At 35.1% G+C, this 15,876-nt stretch overlaps 1 protein-coding gene across 1 annotated transcript; it reads left to right on the forward strand.

Moving 5' to 3' along the window:
- The first annotated feature begins 8,503 nt into the window (after positions 1-8,503).
- On the forward strand, positions 8,504-11,209 carry LOC141431584 (uncharacterized). Its single transcript, XM_074092758.1, has 4 exons — positions 8,504-8,604; positions 9,259-9,334; positions 9,612-9,755; positions 10,693-11,209. The coding sequence occupies exons 1-4, from the start codon at positions 8,599-8,601 to the stop codon at positions 11,055-11,057; spliced, it is 591 nt and encodes a 196-aa protein (XP_073948859.1). The 5' UTR covers positions 8,504-8,598; the 3' UTR covers positions 11,058-11,209.
- Positions 11,210-15,876: the final 4,667 nt, after the last annotated feature.

Here is a 15,876-nt window from a genome sequence, read left to right on the forward strand (position 1 = left end):
TGGTTTGTTTAGACTCCAATATAAAATAAATACAAATGATGGTCAAAGATACGTTTATTACTTGCGTTATACGTTTAGAAACTTGTGAGGGTACATAAGAAAATCATAAATAATGCGCGGTCAGCACGGCGTGTAAATGTAATGAGGCCGTAGTGTAATCAACACATATTCGCGGTATTATTATGTCAGTTTAGAATTTTATATATAGGTATAGATAACTTAAGTATCGACGTCACGTCAATAAGACACCAAGTTTTTATACTAAAACGCCGAGGTGACGATCAACAGACGTGCATATTTGTAGTACATAAACAAAGTACTTACGTCTATGAGACGGCGACAGCTCCGCTACGGTCACGTGCGCACCCGCCGGGCTCACGGCGACCCTAGCCGGCAGCAGCCGCGGAACAGGGAAAGTAGCGGGAGGAGCAGTACCGCGAGTGGCGTATTTAGAAAAATATTTTCAAATTAAAAGTGACGACGTCTGTGTGACGTATAGGTCGTCAGTTATAAGTTAAAGCCCTCAGTCTTCGACTTAGGGCTTCTAATAGAATTTCGGTCGTAATTCCTTATTTACCGCCCTTAAGACACAATGTACTAAGTAATTATTCTTTGTGTTTTTTTTAAATTTATATATAATGTGACTATAATGCCAGTCAGTATTGGGATGCACCAAAAAAAAAAACCTATAGTTTTTATTTTATTTTTGGAAAGAATAGGATATTTTAAGATACCATTTTCATTGATTTTGAATTTGGATTTTTTATTTTTTTTTACGAAATACGCTGTATGATGTCACAGTGAGACAGCCACGTTCCATTGCCAGTATGTACAGATACGATATAATTTAAGCAAATAACCTACATTAAGAAAATTCTATCTGTGGTTGCATCTTAATGTTGACATTATAGTACCGGTAAGCGACACTTTGATTACATTCAAATTTCGAACATCTTAAAAAAACAAAAATCTTGTTTGTTTGCGATAATCAAATTGGTCGATTTGTAATTTCATTCAATAATAGAATTATTTTTCTATATTTTTTTTGAATTGTGAATATTACAATCGATCTGAGAATCAAAATCCACTCAAGTCTAGATTGATTATGAATTAAAAAAAAACTATAACTATCACTGTTAGTCATTTATTGAAACTGAGGTTATATGCCTGCCTACAAACAAGAACCACCAACTCGAAAATGCAGATATATCTGACTGAACATATTGTAGAAAACTTATGATATGTATGAAGATAAAATTATGTATGCGACTGTACATATAGTTAGGCATTATGTATCAGTCACATAAATAAACATTCACAATTCCATTGTCGCCTGTTTTATTTCTGGCGGCGTCAAAATTTCTGCATCACTTAATTTGGCAAAGTCACACATTCTCACAGATAAAAAGTCGTTTAAATAGTGATTACTTAACTCTTTTATTTCTTTCAACTTTCAAGAACTCAGTACAAAATCGAAACAAATTCCCGCCATTTTGAAACCTTTTTTTTCGCAAATTACAACCTTAGAATGGACCCGAGAACTTTAGGTCATACAGTCAAATTAAATAATATTTAAATATTAATATTTAATAATAACTGTAAAATTCATTTATTGTCCGTGATGTAAGTATCCGTGATTAAATAATTTTGTTTATGTAAATACATTTTTAATAATATATAAAGTCGATTTAACAATAATTAAGTAAATTAAATAAAATGGCTGTTGGCCATTAGATAATATCCCGGTGAACTTTTATTTTAATTTTAATTTCCGCCATTTGCAGAGCAAAAAAGAACATTGTGAAACGTTTCATAATGAAATGTCAACGTTGCGATCACACAATGCACCTCATTGGATTACTGATAGCGATATCGTTAGTAGCACATTGTATTATGCGAGTAGAAAAAATATTCTACTCCTATACTGTTATCTGTGATTTACTTAATCACGAACAGTAGGAACCTAATATAAGAACCTAATATAAGAACATACATAACAAGATTCTGGAAAAGTCTATAAGTATTGTCTATTCCTCATAACAACACTGTATCGCAATGTTGCTATTTATACGTAATGCCTATCAAATTTATTAAAAGTGTAAACAAACCGATTTCATCAAAATTCTTGTATAAACACCCACTGCATCGAATCAATAACACATTTATCTATAATTCGTGTCAAATCAATTTTTTCACCAAAATTCACTTGATTTTAATATTTATTTTTCATTTGAAAATCTTCGTCAAAATCTGACATTATTTCTTGATTGAAACATGTGTATAATCTGTAGTAGCATAGACTAGCATAAATATGGTGGAAAATTTGACATTTTAAAAATCGAATAATGTCGGATGAATAAGCGATTTTTATTTACTTTCCATTAAATTAAAAAAAATGTTACTGCTTTTATAATTGAATAATCAGTCTTTGCAATTAAATCAAGTATTGTAATTAAATAATAAAATATTCAAAAATACGTGTGATCTATTCAATCAATAAATAATCGATGTACTGGACAGATTAATTATTTTGCAATAGGTTCTAGATTTTCACATCACTAAATGTCTATGGTCGCGTGGTCGCGTTAATGGCGTCTTTGTTTACGCTTGTCATAAATTGGATTTGAATACAATATAAAACGATACCGATATTCCAACCACTTACTTTTTTTTCTTAATTCATTCGTTCGGATCGGACAGGCTAAGGTGCAGGCGGTGCAGCCATTCATATGGTTTTTATACATAACAAAAACTTTCCCTACATAATTTTATGGCTGCCAACATAAGTAAACAAAATACGTAATCAATTAAAAACAAAAATTAGTCTGTTGTTGTTTATTCTATATTTACATGTGCCTTACTTTATACTAAAGTATGAAAAAGTTTAAGTTTACTTTTTCTCTAATTTTGTATTTTATTTAGTAAGTACATAGTCGTAGAAAAGTATTGTATACATCGTTGCATAAAATACTATAACCACATTTATCTATCTATCTAATCTATCTATAACATATATCTACTATCTTGTATATAATACTCGTGTATTATATACAAGAATTGCTCGTTTAAAGGTATATATACGAATATATAATCAGAACCTCGGAAACGGCTCCAACGATTTCTATGAAATTAGGTATGTAAGGGTTATCGGAGATGACAAATCCATCTAGGTTGGTCTTATCTCTGGGAAAAACAGAAAACAGTTTTAGCCCGAGCAAAGCTTAGTCGCCCAGGTACTTATAATTGTTATCCTACACGCTTAGTTACACTTTCACGGTTAAAGTACTCAACCGATTGTAACTAAATTTGGTATGAGATAGTTTAAGACCATGGAGTGACATAATAGGATAGTTATTACCTCGTAAAATTGTGTAACTATTATAGTCAGTTTTATTCGATATACTTCCATACTAGCTATAGGATGCCACCGTCAGGTAAATGCATCGTTATTCGTTACAGAACCGAAAGCTCTCAACACTGTGAATTTATTGTTTTCTTAACAATGTTAGTCTCAAAAGTGTCTGACAGAGACGTGCGAGGCGAGTGCAGGTCAAAGCATGATGATAAGACAGATATCAGTGACATTGAGCGACCTTGCCTTTCCATCGTGCTCACGAGATCAATCACGTTTACACTATACACGCGACCCGTAAAATATATCAATACCATACCCTAAAAGAACGCCCTATATCATTTTAAGACATTAACGAATTTCCACCTTACGTACAATACGAAAAAGAGTAATATTGAAAGAGAAATAAAGATGACTTAGTATATCAGTAAAATGTTCGTGTGTCTTCGTTTTTCAGTGGTGCTAATGTCCAACGTCCAGTCATTTGTGTCGGAAAGTTCAAAGTTACTGGCCGTCGGATATTTAAATAAATTGATGGAATCTTTTAGATGACTGTATTAGGTAATCTTTTATGCTGGCCTCGAACAGCCGGAATTGCTCTCTGGATTCATAATATGAATTCATATTATTAGTTCAGAAAAGCACGGAAATGCATACAATTTTCACTATTCGCCACACAAAAAAGCGAATAGTAAAATTGTATGCATTTCCGTGCTTTTCTGAATTAATAATAATGCATTCATTGAGGCCGGCCTTAGATGACTGTACTAACTTTTTTTTACACCCAATACTCGTAATACTCGTCCTACCTACCTACTAATATTGTTCTAAATCGCAAAATTATACTTTTCTTTTAATAGAAGCAAGGGAAACTAAATTAAAAATATAATGTTGCAGCGAAATGGCCAAACCGGAAAATTTAAAACAAAAACACTTCATTCTGAAACAATGTTTAGTGTTCGAGTACCTTTACAATCTAAAGGAATACTTTTGCTTCCACTATCTATTTTAATTTTTAAACTCACTTTTTGTCTGTCCCTGACTGAATGCTCCTCTCATCCACTCAAAGGTAGACTGGTAGAGATCCCTTAAAGGGATAAGTTCGCCTTTGTACGTATATTTCATTGTTTGTCAATTGTGTTTGTTTACTGATTTTGTACGATAAAGAGTTTACATACATACATACTTTTGTAATAAATATCAGAATTCATGTAAAATTAATAAATTACTAGCTTTTGCCCGCGACTTCGTCTGCGTAGATTTTTATATTTACACAATACTCGAAAGGAATAAAGTTATTTTCCCGCATTGGCCGTTTTCGTGGAATTTTCGAAAAATCCCTTCAAACTACGGCTAAACAATCAACTGAAAAATCTGATCATGATCACCAAGTTTCACATCTATATTGCTCAAGAAAAAACATTTTTATTTTTCGCTTACTATTTTCCTACATCGAGTGATCTCAAAGATTGCGTACATGTCTTTGGGATCGCAACCCAGCCTCGCGCTGGCTTGCCGTTTCAGCCGAAAGCGAAGTGGCCTGCCTGGCTAGAGCACCAATGAGTCTCCCATCGAGGTCTTCCTCAGACTCCTGAGACCGTGCCCCTGTGGTCTTAATGCGCTGCGAGACTTTCGCGAAAGTTTTCTTTTTTTTCGGGAAGGCATGGTAACGCCTATAAAATGAGAGTCCCAATTCCAAAATCGTTTGAAATTTACTCCGCAAAAGAAAGAGAAAAATTTTTTTTGAAGTACTCACCTTCGTGACCATTATTAAGTGCTTAAAAGAGGCAATGCATATGAATATGGATGCGATATAATGTTTCATCATCAGCCGGAAAAGATCCTTTGCTGGACAAAGGCCTACCACTTAAAACGCCACAATAATAATAATACTCGTAATAAATCCATTTATTTCGGGCAACTTGCCCCACACAATAAATACCTTACAGACTAACATACATATAATCAATATTATTACAATACAAATAAATTACAATGAACGACAACTCGCCACTTGCATCCACCGGTTTCCCGCAAGTCTCACGATGTCGTCATTCCACCTGGAGGGAGGCCTGCCAACGTTTCGTCTTCCGGTCGCCGCTCCTCGAGGACTTCTCCCCCAACGGATATCTGTTCTTCGAGCGATGTGGCCTGCCAATTGCCACTGCAACTTGCATATAATTTTTCGAGCTATGTCAGTGACTTTAGTTCTTCGACGAATTTCCGTATTCCGGATATAATTAAATTAGGAATAATTCATGACATTTTTCTATTAAATTATACGCGTGTTGAATATTAAATTATGAGTGTTGATGTAACCACTACGTAACTATGTTAACTCGTTTGTTTCATAGTTCCCCATAAGATGGCACTGCAAAATGTGTGGCAATTAATTTATTGTCGTTTAATTTTGTTGTATTATTTAATCAATTACCTATTCAGTTAAATTTCTTGATATCCGTACCCCCTTTTCTAATCTTAGTCAATTTGGCAAAATCAGCGCTTCTGTTAGTGTAGCAGGGTACTCGATAGTCTTACAACACTTGAAAATAAGTCTGCACCTTCTTCCTAAGTAGCGTCATAAGATACAGGTGCAAACTTAACTCAATCGAGAGTAGCGGCTACCAAAACTCCCTCTTTTAGGGTAGTATTTTAAAGTCTATAATAACCTGACCGGGATCGACAAATTAGTAAAGTTTGCATGAAAATCCGTTCAGCCGTTTTCACGGTGATGCGTGGTCAAATAAACAGATAAACAGACAAAAATTCTAAAAACTGTTGGAACGTGATCTGTTATCGATTCTAAGTACCCCCAGCCAACTTTTGTATAGATAGAAGATAGATGTATATATTATGCAATTATACACGTACGCGTGTTGATATGTATGTTGATTTTACCATTACTTATACTTATTTTTTTTAGCATTAGAAAGAAGGCAAACGATCTTGATGTGTCTTTTTATTGAAAAAAACTTTTGAAAAATAAGTCACAACAAATAGTAACAATTAGCAAGGATATAATGATCATTTACCTGCTTTTGGTATCATAAGTAATAGTAACTGTTTTTTTTAAACCTCTTTCAATAAAAAGACTCGTCAAGATTGTACAACCCTTTTTCAAATGCTAAAAAAACTAAGTACAACCATATACGGTAGTACTATTAGTTTTTCTTTAGTATAACTATGTAAGTAAACTCTTTTTTATTAGTTTACTCCATTACTTACTGTTTACCCAGCTCTCCAAAAGATGGCACTGGAATGTGTGGCAATTACTTTATTGTCGTTTAATTTTGGTCGTATTGTTAAATCAATTAAATTTTTCAATTAAATTTGTTGATATCCGTACTCCTTCTTTTAAACTTAGTTAATTTGGCAAAATCCTTCCTCAGTTCGAGTCACAACGTTATTAATTTCAGCGCCATCTGTTAGTTTATCAGGGTACTTGATAGTCATAGCACGTATCTGAAAACTTGAAGGTGGAAACTTAACTCAATCGAATGTAGCAGCTACCTCCACTTTTAAGGGTCAAATTTTTATAGCCTATAACTTGGCCGGGGATTTTTTCGTCGGATTAGTAAAGTTTGCGTAAAAATCCGTTCAGCCGTTCTCACGTGATGCGCGATCAAATAAACGACAAAACAGATAAAAATTCTAAAAACTATTGGAACGTGTTCTGTTATCGATTCTAAGTATCCCCAGCAACTTTTGTCGAATATCTTCCATGTACAGACTTTCGACCCTCTTCAGCTTTATTATATGTATAGATAGATATTTAAGTAATTATTTATACGTCCAAAATGGGCAACCTGTTGAAACTTCTCAATGCATAAATGTTAACATATTTTGTACACGATTTAAAAAAAATAAACGTTTTCCTATTTTTTATTTCTCTAAGAAATCTCTAAGGGACATGATCAAATCACACAGTATGTTAAAATTAGGAATTCATTTTATCATTTTCCTAGAAAAAAATCAGTCAAAAACCTGTTTATTGAAATGACAAAATCAGATAAAAAAACCGGCCAAGAGCGCGTCAGACACGCCCAAAATAGGGTTCCGTAGCCATTACGAAAAAATAAAGTAATATTTTTCTAAGGATTTAGTATTTTATACGGAATCTTCCAAGTTTAGGTATATTTTTTACCTTAGGCTGCTATTTACTCATAAACTACTAATAATTCTCAAGCAAACTTAGCCGTTATAGTTTTCTTTGAAAGTTTGATATACTTACTACCATCCTGATATTTTTCAAATTTTTCCACCCACCGGTTTAGATTTTAGAAGGGGGGGACGCTCGATTTTAATGAAAATTTGCACTTTAAAGTTGAATATTTCGCAAACAAATCACTGAATCGAAAAATCGGAGTACCCTAAAAAATTTTTTTTATTATTTTTGTATTGTACCATTTTGTCGGCATAGTTTACTTATATATCCGTGCAAAATTACAGCTTTCTAGCATTGATAGTCCCTGAGCAAAGCCGCGGAGGGACAGACAGACAGACCGACAGACAGACACACAGACATGGCTTAACTATAAGGGTTCCGTTTTTGCCATTTTGGCTCCGGAACCCTAAAAAGGCAACTCGTTTTTTTGTTTCACTAGATTTGTTTAGCGATTTGATAAAATGCCTGCTACGTGTCAGTGAGTTGACGAAGCGAACTCGCAAAGTCGACTCGTTTTATCATTTCAATAGACAAGTTTAGTGATAATTATAATATAATCTCTACGCGGACCGGTACGAAATTCCGAAATTTCAACCACTAGGTTTAGAGACATGAAGTTGACACAGATAATTTTATGCAACATTATAAAACACCATGTTCAAAACATTATAAAGATCACGATGTAAGTAATTTTTTGAAAATTCCCACGAAATATTTTTCGATAGGATCCCGGAATATCAATCAACTACCAGATCTAATAGTTCACACGTGCAAAGCCGCGAGGTAAAGGCAATATTAATTATAGCAGTAAATAAATAGCAATATACTTGAATAATTAAGGGTTATCCCATAATCAGTACAAAAGTTATTGAAACAAAAACTACAAGTCTAAAAAGCGCTTCCGTGTTCTTTAGTGGGTCTAATACGCTTTAATGGTTTGAACGTGACACATTTTTGTCGCCACCATTGTTCATATCATTGCCGACCTATCAACGATGTGGTACAAAAAGTTACAAGCAGGAGTGCACTTGGTATAAATACGAACATCTAAGACATCTTTATCACTGAAGAGAAGATCAAAATGACGGTAAGTCACTTTAGATTGAGGTATTGATATTTCAAAAATGTAATAATAATTATACTGAGCGACAATATATTTCGCCCTCAAATGTATGCAATAATAGGTAATTTTGTATGGAGAGTGGGCTAAATTTTGTGCCGCTGAGTATATTTATTTTTAATGCTTTAAGACACTGTGTACAGTACAGATGTAGTACGAGTACATAATGGTTTTCCACCAGGAAAAGTCGGATCTCGTCGGATTTGCAATAATAATAGTATAAAATTAAGCAAATTTGTTACATGTTTTACATTGTGTATATTTTGTACCTATTTTTGGTGTAATTAGGTACTTATTACAAAACAATGCCCCGTAGCACAGGCTTCCTTTTGTTTAATATACCTACTTACCACATGGTACACGCTACTATGGTATACGTGTAATTTAAAATTTGTGAATGAGTGGGGAAACAGGACCTGAATCAGCATCGGTAGTACGCTAACATAAACACACACACATAAAGTAGGTAGGTACATAAGGTCATAATGTACTTATTTTTGTTGCTTATTCACTCAAATGCAGGTGTCCTTAGGACAAATGCTTTTAATTCGAGATAAACACCAGCATGCTACGAGTAGACTTTCTAGAGGAAAAAATTGACAGGCTACTCTGTCTCTGCAGGTCCAAGCGCTCTTAGTCTTCGTTGTGGTCACTGCGGTCGCCGCCCACGCAGCTCATCGCGAGGCTAGATCTCCAGGTACAATTTTTAATCTTATAAAGTGTAGGTACTTAAACTACCTAATTATTATCGAAAAATTCACTACAAATAACGCTACTATTTTCAGGGTTCTCAAAAACAAAAAAACATTTAACTAGTTAATTAAATAGGTACCTACTGAGTAAGTATTTATTACATCTACTTTATATTATAATATACCAACGAGTAAGTAAATTAAATTAAATAAATTTAATAATATATATTAAGTAAATAAATTTCTGAAAGTGTTACGCTCTTACGTTATTCATATTTCTAGGAGGAAGTGGCTGGCAGAGCGGTGGTAGTGGTTACAGTGGCGGCGGTGGCTACGGCGGTGGTGGCTTCGGCGGACTGCCGTCAGTCGGCGTGGCTCGCTCGTCCTTCGGTGGCAGCGGCGGCGGTAGCTGGGGTGGATCGGGAGGTACCTACTAATAATTAAAAACAAAACACCAGGCCACCGAAGCACAGATTACAGTCAATAGTAGTCATAGAGTATTTACATTTTCGAGCGACAAGACAAGTCACAGATTAATCACTGCTTGTCAATGACAGTACTTAGGGGGGAGGAAGAACGTACTTCATTGTAAGGACTGTTGTCTACGTGCATACCTAGTAACAAAGTTTCGCTGCCCGTAAAGCCATAAATCAGCAGTGCTTGCACTGTTGTGTTTCGGCGTGGAGAGTAAGACAGCCGGTGAAATTACTGGCACTTGAGGTATCCCATCTTAGGCCTCTAGGTTGGCAACGCATCTGCAATACCAACTTGCTATAATGAGACCCTCTTGCTCGTTTGCCATCCAGTCAAATTAAAAAAAAAACATCGTAGGCGACGAGCGTGTACGACAGGATGCCTGTATGCGGTGTTTTCGGCGACAGTCTTAGCGCCTGATGATTACCAGTATGTTAGGTACCTATAGCCATGGACAACACACATTATCTTACCTCCTAGAGGGATTTTAAATCAAATTGATCGTTAGTAGAACCTATACTCAGAATTTCTACTATTAAACATTTCTTATTACCTTAAATATTGAAAGGTCATTCAGTACATTGAGTCTCTCAAAAACGACGAACAGTTTTGTTGAAATTGGCATTGGACAGGGATTTGACACGATAAGCCAATCAAGCACCAGGGCGGGTGACCGAGCTTTGCTTTGAAGTAATAGGCTGATCATTTCGATTTTCAGGAAAATTTGCTGTTGCACTCAAATGCCATTCTATTCCGTCGTTTGTCCTGGTGTTTTTGCCTACTAGATTATAGGCTCTTTCGTTTTCATAAAATTTCAGGTTATTTTCTGGTTAATACTTAAACTAAATAAGTGTACCTAGGTAAATACTTAAGAAAACGGTTGTTTCAGGACTTGGCCGGTCTAGTGGTGGATATAGCTCTGGTGGTTGGGGTGGGGCAAGCGGGCGGTCCGGCGGTAGCTACAGTTCCGGAGGCTGGGGGGGAACCGGCGGCTTTGGAGGATCCAGTGGTTTCGGGAGGAGTGGCGGCGGCGGGTGGGGGAGCAGCGGGGGATCCGGTTATGGAGGATCCAGTGGTTTTGGCAGGAGTGGTGACAGTGGGTGGGGCAGCAGCGGCGGATCCAGTGGCTTTGGCAGAAGTGGTGGCAGTGGGTTGGGCAGCAGCGGTTTCGGAGGCAGCACTTACAGCGGCGGAAGTGGATGGGACTCGGGTTTAGGAAGATCTAGCGGCGGCTGGCAGTCTTCAGGATGGTAGACCTATTGAGTGTTCACGTACGAAACAATGTACTTAATGTGGCCATGGATAATGTTGTACTTGCTCGCGTCTAGTTTTTAACGTGCAATTAAATCAATTATTGAATTAAATCGTTGTTCCATTTGTCATTCCTAAATAATGCTATTATTCAACAGTTTGTTTGATTTTTTACAGGCTTTTATTAAGTTTCACCTGTACCGTTGTCTGTCTGTAATCAAATCTTGCAAGTTAAATTTGACCAACTTCCAGTAGTCAGATTGACTTGAAATTTGGAATACTTATGTAAATTGCGTGACAATACAATAATCTAGTAGTAACATCCTGGTAGTCCGGTCAAGATCGTCTCCGCAGGACGGAACTCTTCAACGGTTAATGGCATCGACTTGAAATTTGGTATGCAAATATAGTTTGGGTGACAATGCAAGTACAGTCAAGTAAAAGTACAGCCAGCAAAAAACGCTTGTATTAAAAATGACATTTTTATGGTTAGCTTAAGTATTTTTTAAGTAAAATTGTCGCAATAATCAGAACTTATTTACGAAGATTCATCATCATCTTCATCCCAGCCTATATACGTCCAGCTGCTGGGCACAGACCTCCTCTCAGAAAAGACGGCCATACGAAGATTGAACTTGTTCAACACAGGAAGAAAGTTTTAATGAAATAAGTAACACAACACAACAATCAAAAACGAGTAAAAGTTCTAATTGGACCGATTGCATCTAATGTCTAGTCCTTCCTGTGAGCCGCACAATGTGTTTATACGTTACAACACGAAAAGGGCGGAATATTTGCAACAACAGTCTACATAGATCTTTAAAATAGTCGGTGTTTGATGTACATGGTGTGTTTATATTTTATTGGTAGTTCAAGAGGAAATTATGTATACCATTAAGTTCTTTTCCTGTTTTTAAGGTCCCGTAGTCAACTAGGAACCTTATAGTTTCGCCATATCTGTCCGTCTGTCTGTCTGTCCGTCCGCGGCAAAGCTCAGAGACTGTAAGTACTAGAAAGCTGTAATTTGGCATGAATATACATATCAGTCACGCTGAAAAAGTGATAAAAAAAAAATTCTTATTCATTCTTGATTCAGTAATCTGTTTGCGAAATTTTCAACTTCAAAAGCAAACTTTCATTAAAATCGAGCGTCCCCCCCCTCTAAAATCTAAACTGATAGGTGGAAAAATTTGAAAAAATTCAGAATGGTAGTAAGTACACCAAATTTACAAGGAAAATTATAACGGCTAAGATAGCTTGAGAATTATTAATAGTTTAAGAGTAAATAGCATCCTAAGGTATAAAATATACCTAAACATGGAAGATTCCGTACACAATAAGAAATCCTTAGAAAAATATTACTTGATTTTTTCGTAATGGCTACGGAACCCTATCTTGGGCGTATCCGACACGCCCTTGGCCAGTTTTATGTTGCTGTCTATACGTTACTAACTAATTACCTACCTTAGAGCCCATTGAACAAATTGCCACCCAAATTTATTTAGATTTTTTGTTTGTGTTTAAAAATTTATGTCGAAAGTCTGCATGTCTAGTTTGTTTCAATATAAAATTTTAAACAAACTATATATACTACATAATTTGTTCTTACTAATTTGTTCTTTTAATACATAAATTATTAACAATAAATGACAATCCTTGTTTATTATATCGAACACCTGATTAAATAATATAGTCAAATAAGAGATTAAAAAGTAAATACATATTCACAAACTATGTTTACTATGTTTTTCTTAATTGGCATAGATAGATAGTAAAAAAATAAAACCCGGTGAAACAAAATAAAAGACAATCTCTTTGCCGGCCATGGCCAGGCAATGTTGTTTGAAATCCCATTACTGTCCTCTAATTAGAAATTCGAACGTATGTTCAATAGGTAAGTGCTATACAAAGACGTACTTCGCGTTCTATCGTCACGAGTTTCGAAGAGTCACGAGTCGCGAGACGAATTCCCTTGGATGTTTGAGAAAAAAGTATGACAAACGCATAGAAGGTAAACAATAATAAACGGATGGGATATATAAAAATGACTAATATCGTCTAAAAAAAATGATGTTTACTTGCCAATGAGGATGTTAAAAATGCGTGTTACTTATGTTGGCAGCTATAGATTATGTTCGGAAAATTTTTGTTGTGTATAAATACCATACGAATTAAGTAGGTTAGCGGCTGCATCTTAGCCTGTCCGAACGAAAGCATTAAGAAAAAAAGTGATTGCAGTAGGTACAGTCACCAGCATTAATATCTGCCACAGCGGTGCGTGCAAAATATCTGACACGTCCTTCCGGCCCTAGAAATAGAGTCGTATCAGATATTTATGCACGCTTGTTGTGTCAGATATTGGTGCTGGTGACTGTACCTATCGTTTTTGCAACATTACGATACAAGTGCTGTTATGGGGAATAGACAATATAGACTTTTGCAGAATCTTGTTATGTATGTTCTTATGTGTTCGTGTTTAAGTAAATGTCAAATTACAGCAGGTAAGTATAGGAGTAGATATTTTTTTATTTACTTACAAAATGGATTGAAAAGTTTGAATAAATATTATTATTATTGACTGTCTTTTCCCCTAATACAGTACAAAATATGTTACTAAAAGCCGCAAAAAAATATAAAAAGAGAGAGCAGAGAGTCGTGGGTTCGAGCCCGAGCTCGCACATCTGAGTTCTTCGGAATTCATGTGCGAAATTACATTCGTAATTTACTATGACTGATCTGAACATCATTCAGTCGATCAATTGGTGAAAGAAAACACTCACACTCAAAAACTGTACACACCTGCGAAGCTAGTCAATTATGTGTGAGAAGTTCACAATCCGCTCTGGGCCCGCATGAGAACTACAGCCCCCTCATTCCGAGATATGTATAATAATATGTCGCAGAGAAATGGCCAAATCAAAAAAATTAACAAATTTCTAAGGGACATGATCAAATTACGCAGGATGTTAAAATGGGGAATTCATTTTATCATTTCCCTAGAAAAAAATTGGTCTTGATCAAAAACCTAAAACTGTTTAGTGAAATGACAAAATCAGATAAAAAAGGCAACTCGTTTTTTAATTCCACTACAGTCTGTAGGTACCATAAGAATAGACAGAAGGAATAATAAGCTTTTGGTAAAAAAAAAACATTTTTAATACAAGCTTATTTTTACTTTTGTGCTTTTTAGTCAACTTTACCTGCATTATCTATCACCCAAACTACATTTGCATACCAAATTTCAAGTCGATGTCGTTAACCGTTGAAGAGTTCCGTCCTGCGGAGACGATCCTGGCCGGACTACCAGGATGTCACTACCAGATTATTGTACTGTCACGCAATTTAAATAAGTAGGTATGCCAAATTTCAGTCAATACTGGAAGTTGGTCGATTTTAACATGCAAGATTTGACTACAGACAGACAACGGAACAGGTGAAACTAAATAAAAGCTTTTCAAATACGTGTCAGTACTTAATCACGAAAAACTTAAAATCGAAGATATCAATATTTTCATTTATTTTATTCACTAACTTGCTGTTGTCAGCGACTCCGTCCGCGTAAAATTCGCTTATCTCTATCCCGTGGGAACTATGCAATTATCTGGGATAAAAACTATTCTATGTCCTTCCCCGGGACTCAAACTATCTGTATACCGAATTTCATCTAAATCGGTTTAGCCGTGATAAGGTAACAAACAAACAGACTTACAAACTTTCGCATTAATAATATTAGTGGGATTATTTTTGCCATAACAATAAACCTGTCCTATTATTTTGCTAAAAACATGAATTTCTTGCTATACTTAATAGTATTTTATGCAATAGTTGTATAACAGGGTTCAAAAAAGGTGAGTGGCGTGAGTTATGATGTGAGCTTTAGCGTGCATACAATACTTATTCTTCGACTGGGTACTTATTTATTACAACACAAAATTAGAGAAAAAGTAAACTAAATGTTTTCATACTTTAGTTAAAGTACAAGTGAGAAATATAAAAATGACAAAATTTGGAAAGAGAAGGTAAACAACAATAAACAAGTGAGAAATATAAAAATGACAAAATTTGTCTAAGTTAAATTTTGTTTTTAATTAAAGTTTACTTGCCTGTGACGATGTTAAAAATACGCGTTACTTAAATGTTGGCAGGCTATGGATTATGTTCGGAAAGTTTTTATTCTGTATAAAAACCATATAAAATATGTAACTGCACTTTTGCCTGTCCGAACGTACGAATTAAGAAAAAAGTAAGTGGTTGCAGTATCGTTTTAGCAACATTACGATACAGTGCTGTTATGGGGAATAGACAATAATATAGACTTTTCCAGAATCTTGTTATGTATGCTGTTATATTACTGTTCGTGATTAAGTAAATCACAGATTACAGTATAGGAGTAGAAAAATACGAGAATAAGAGGCAGAGGTAAACAACACTACAACAACAACGGAACATTTAGCTTCACTCTATACCTATCTATGACAAATGTCGTGCTTTCATTAGATTCGTACCCGTTTGTGTCGTATTGTGTACAGCGATACCTATGTCCTACAAAAATAAACAAGACCCGTGTTAAAAAATATGAAACATGATTCATTAAAATATGTATATTATCATTCTAAACCGGTGAACACATTATTAGTTTAGTAGGTACACTGATTCTATCATTCTTTCCGTTATTCTCTCCACATTAATTCTTTTGCTTGTCAACTTAAAAAAATATTCCTTCTGTACATTATTTATGGTTTTTAATTGCTAATTTGTATCTAAATGTGATAACCTTTATTCATTATACAATATTTACTGTCTCACAATTAAACCACTGCAC

Source organism: Choristoneura fumiferana, chromosome 10 (genome assembly GCF_025370935.1).
Source record: "Choristoneura fumiferana chromosome 10, NRCan_CFum_1, whole genome shotgun sequence".
Lineage (NCBI taxonomy): Eukaryota > Metazoa > Arthropoda > Insecta > Lepidoptera > Tortricidae > Choristoneura > Choristoneura fumiferana.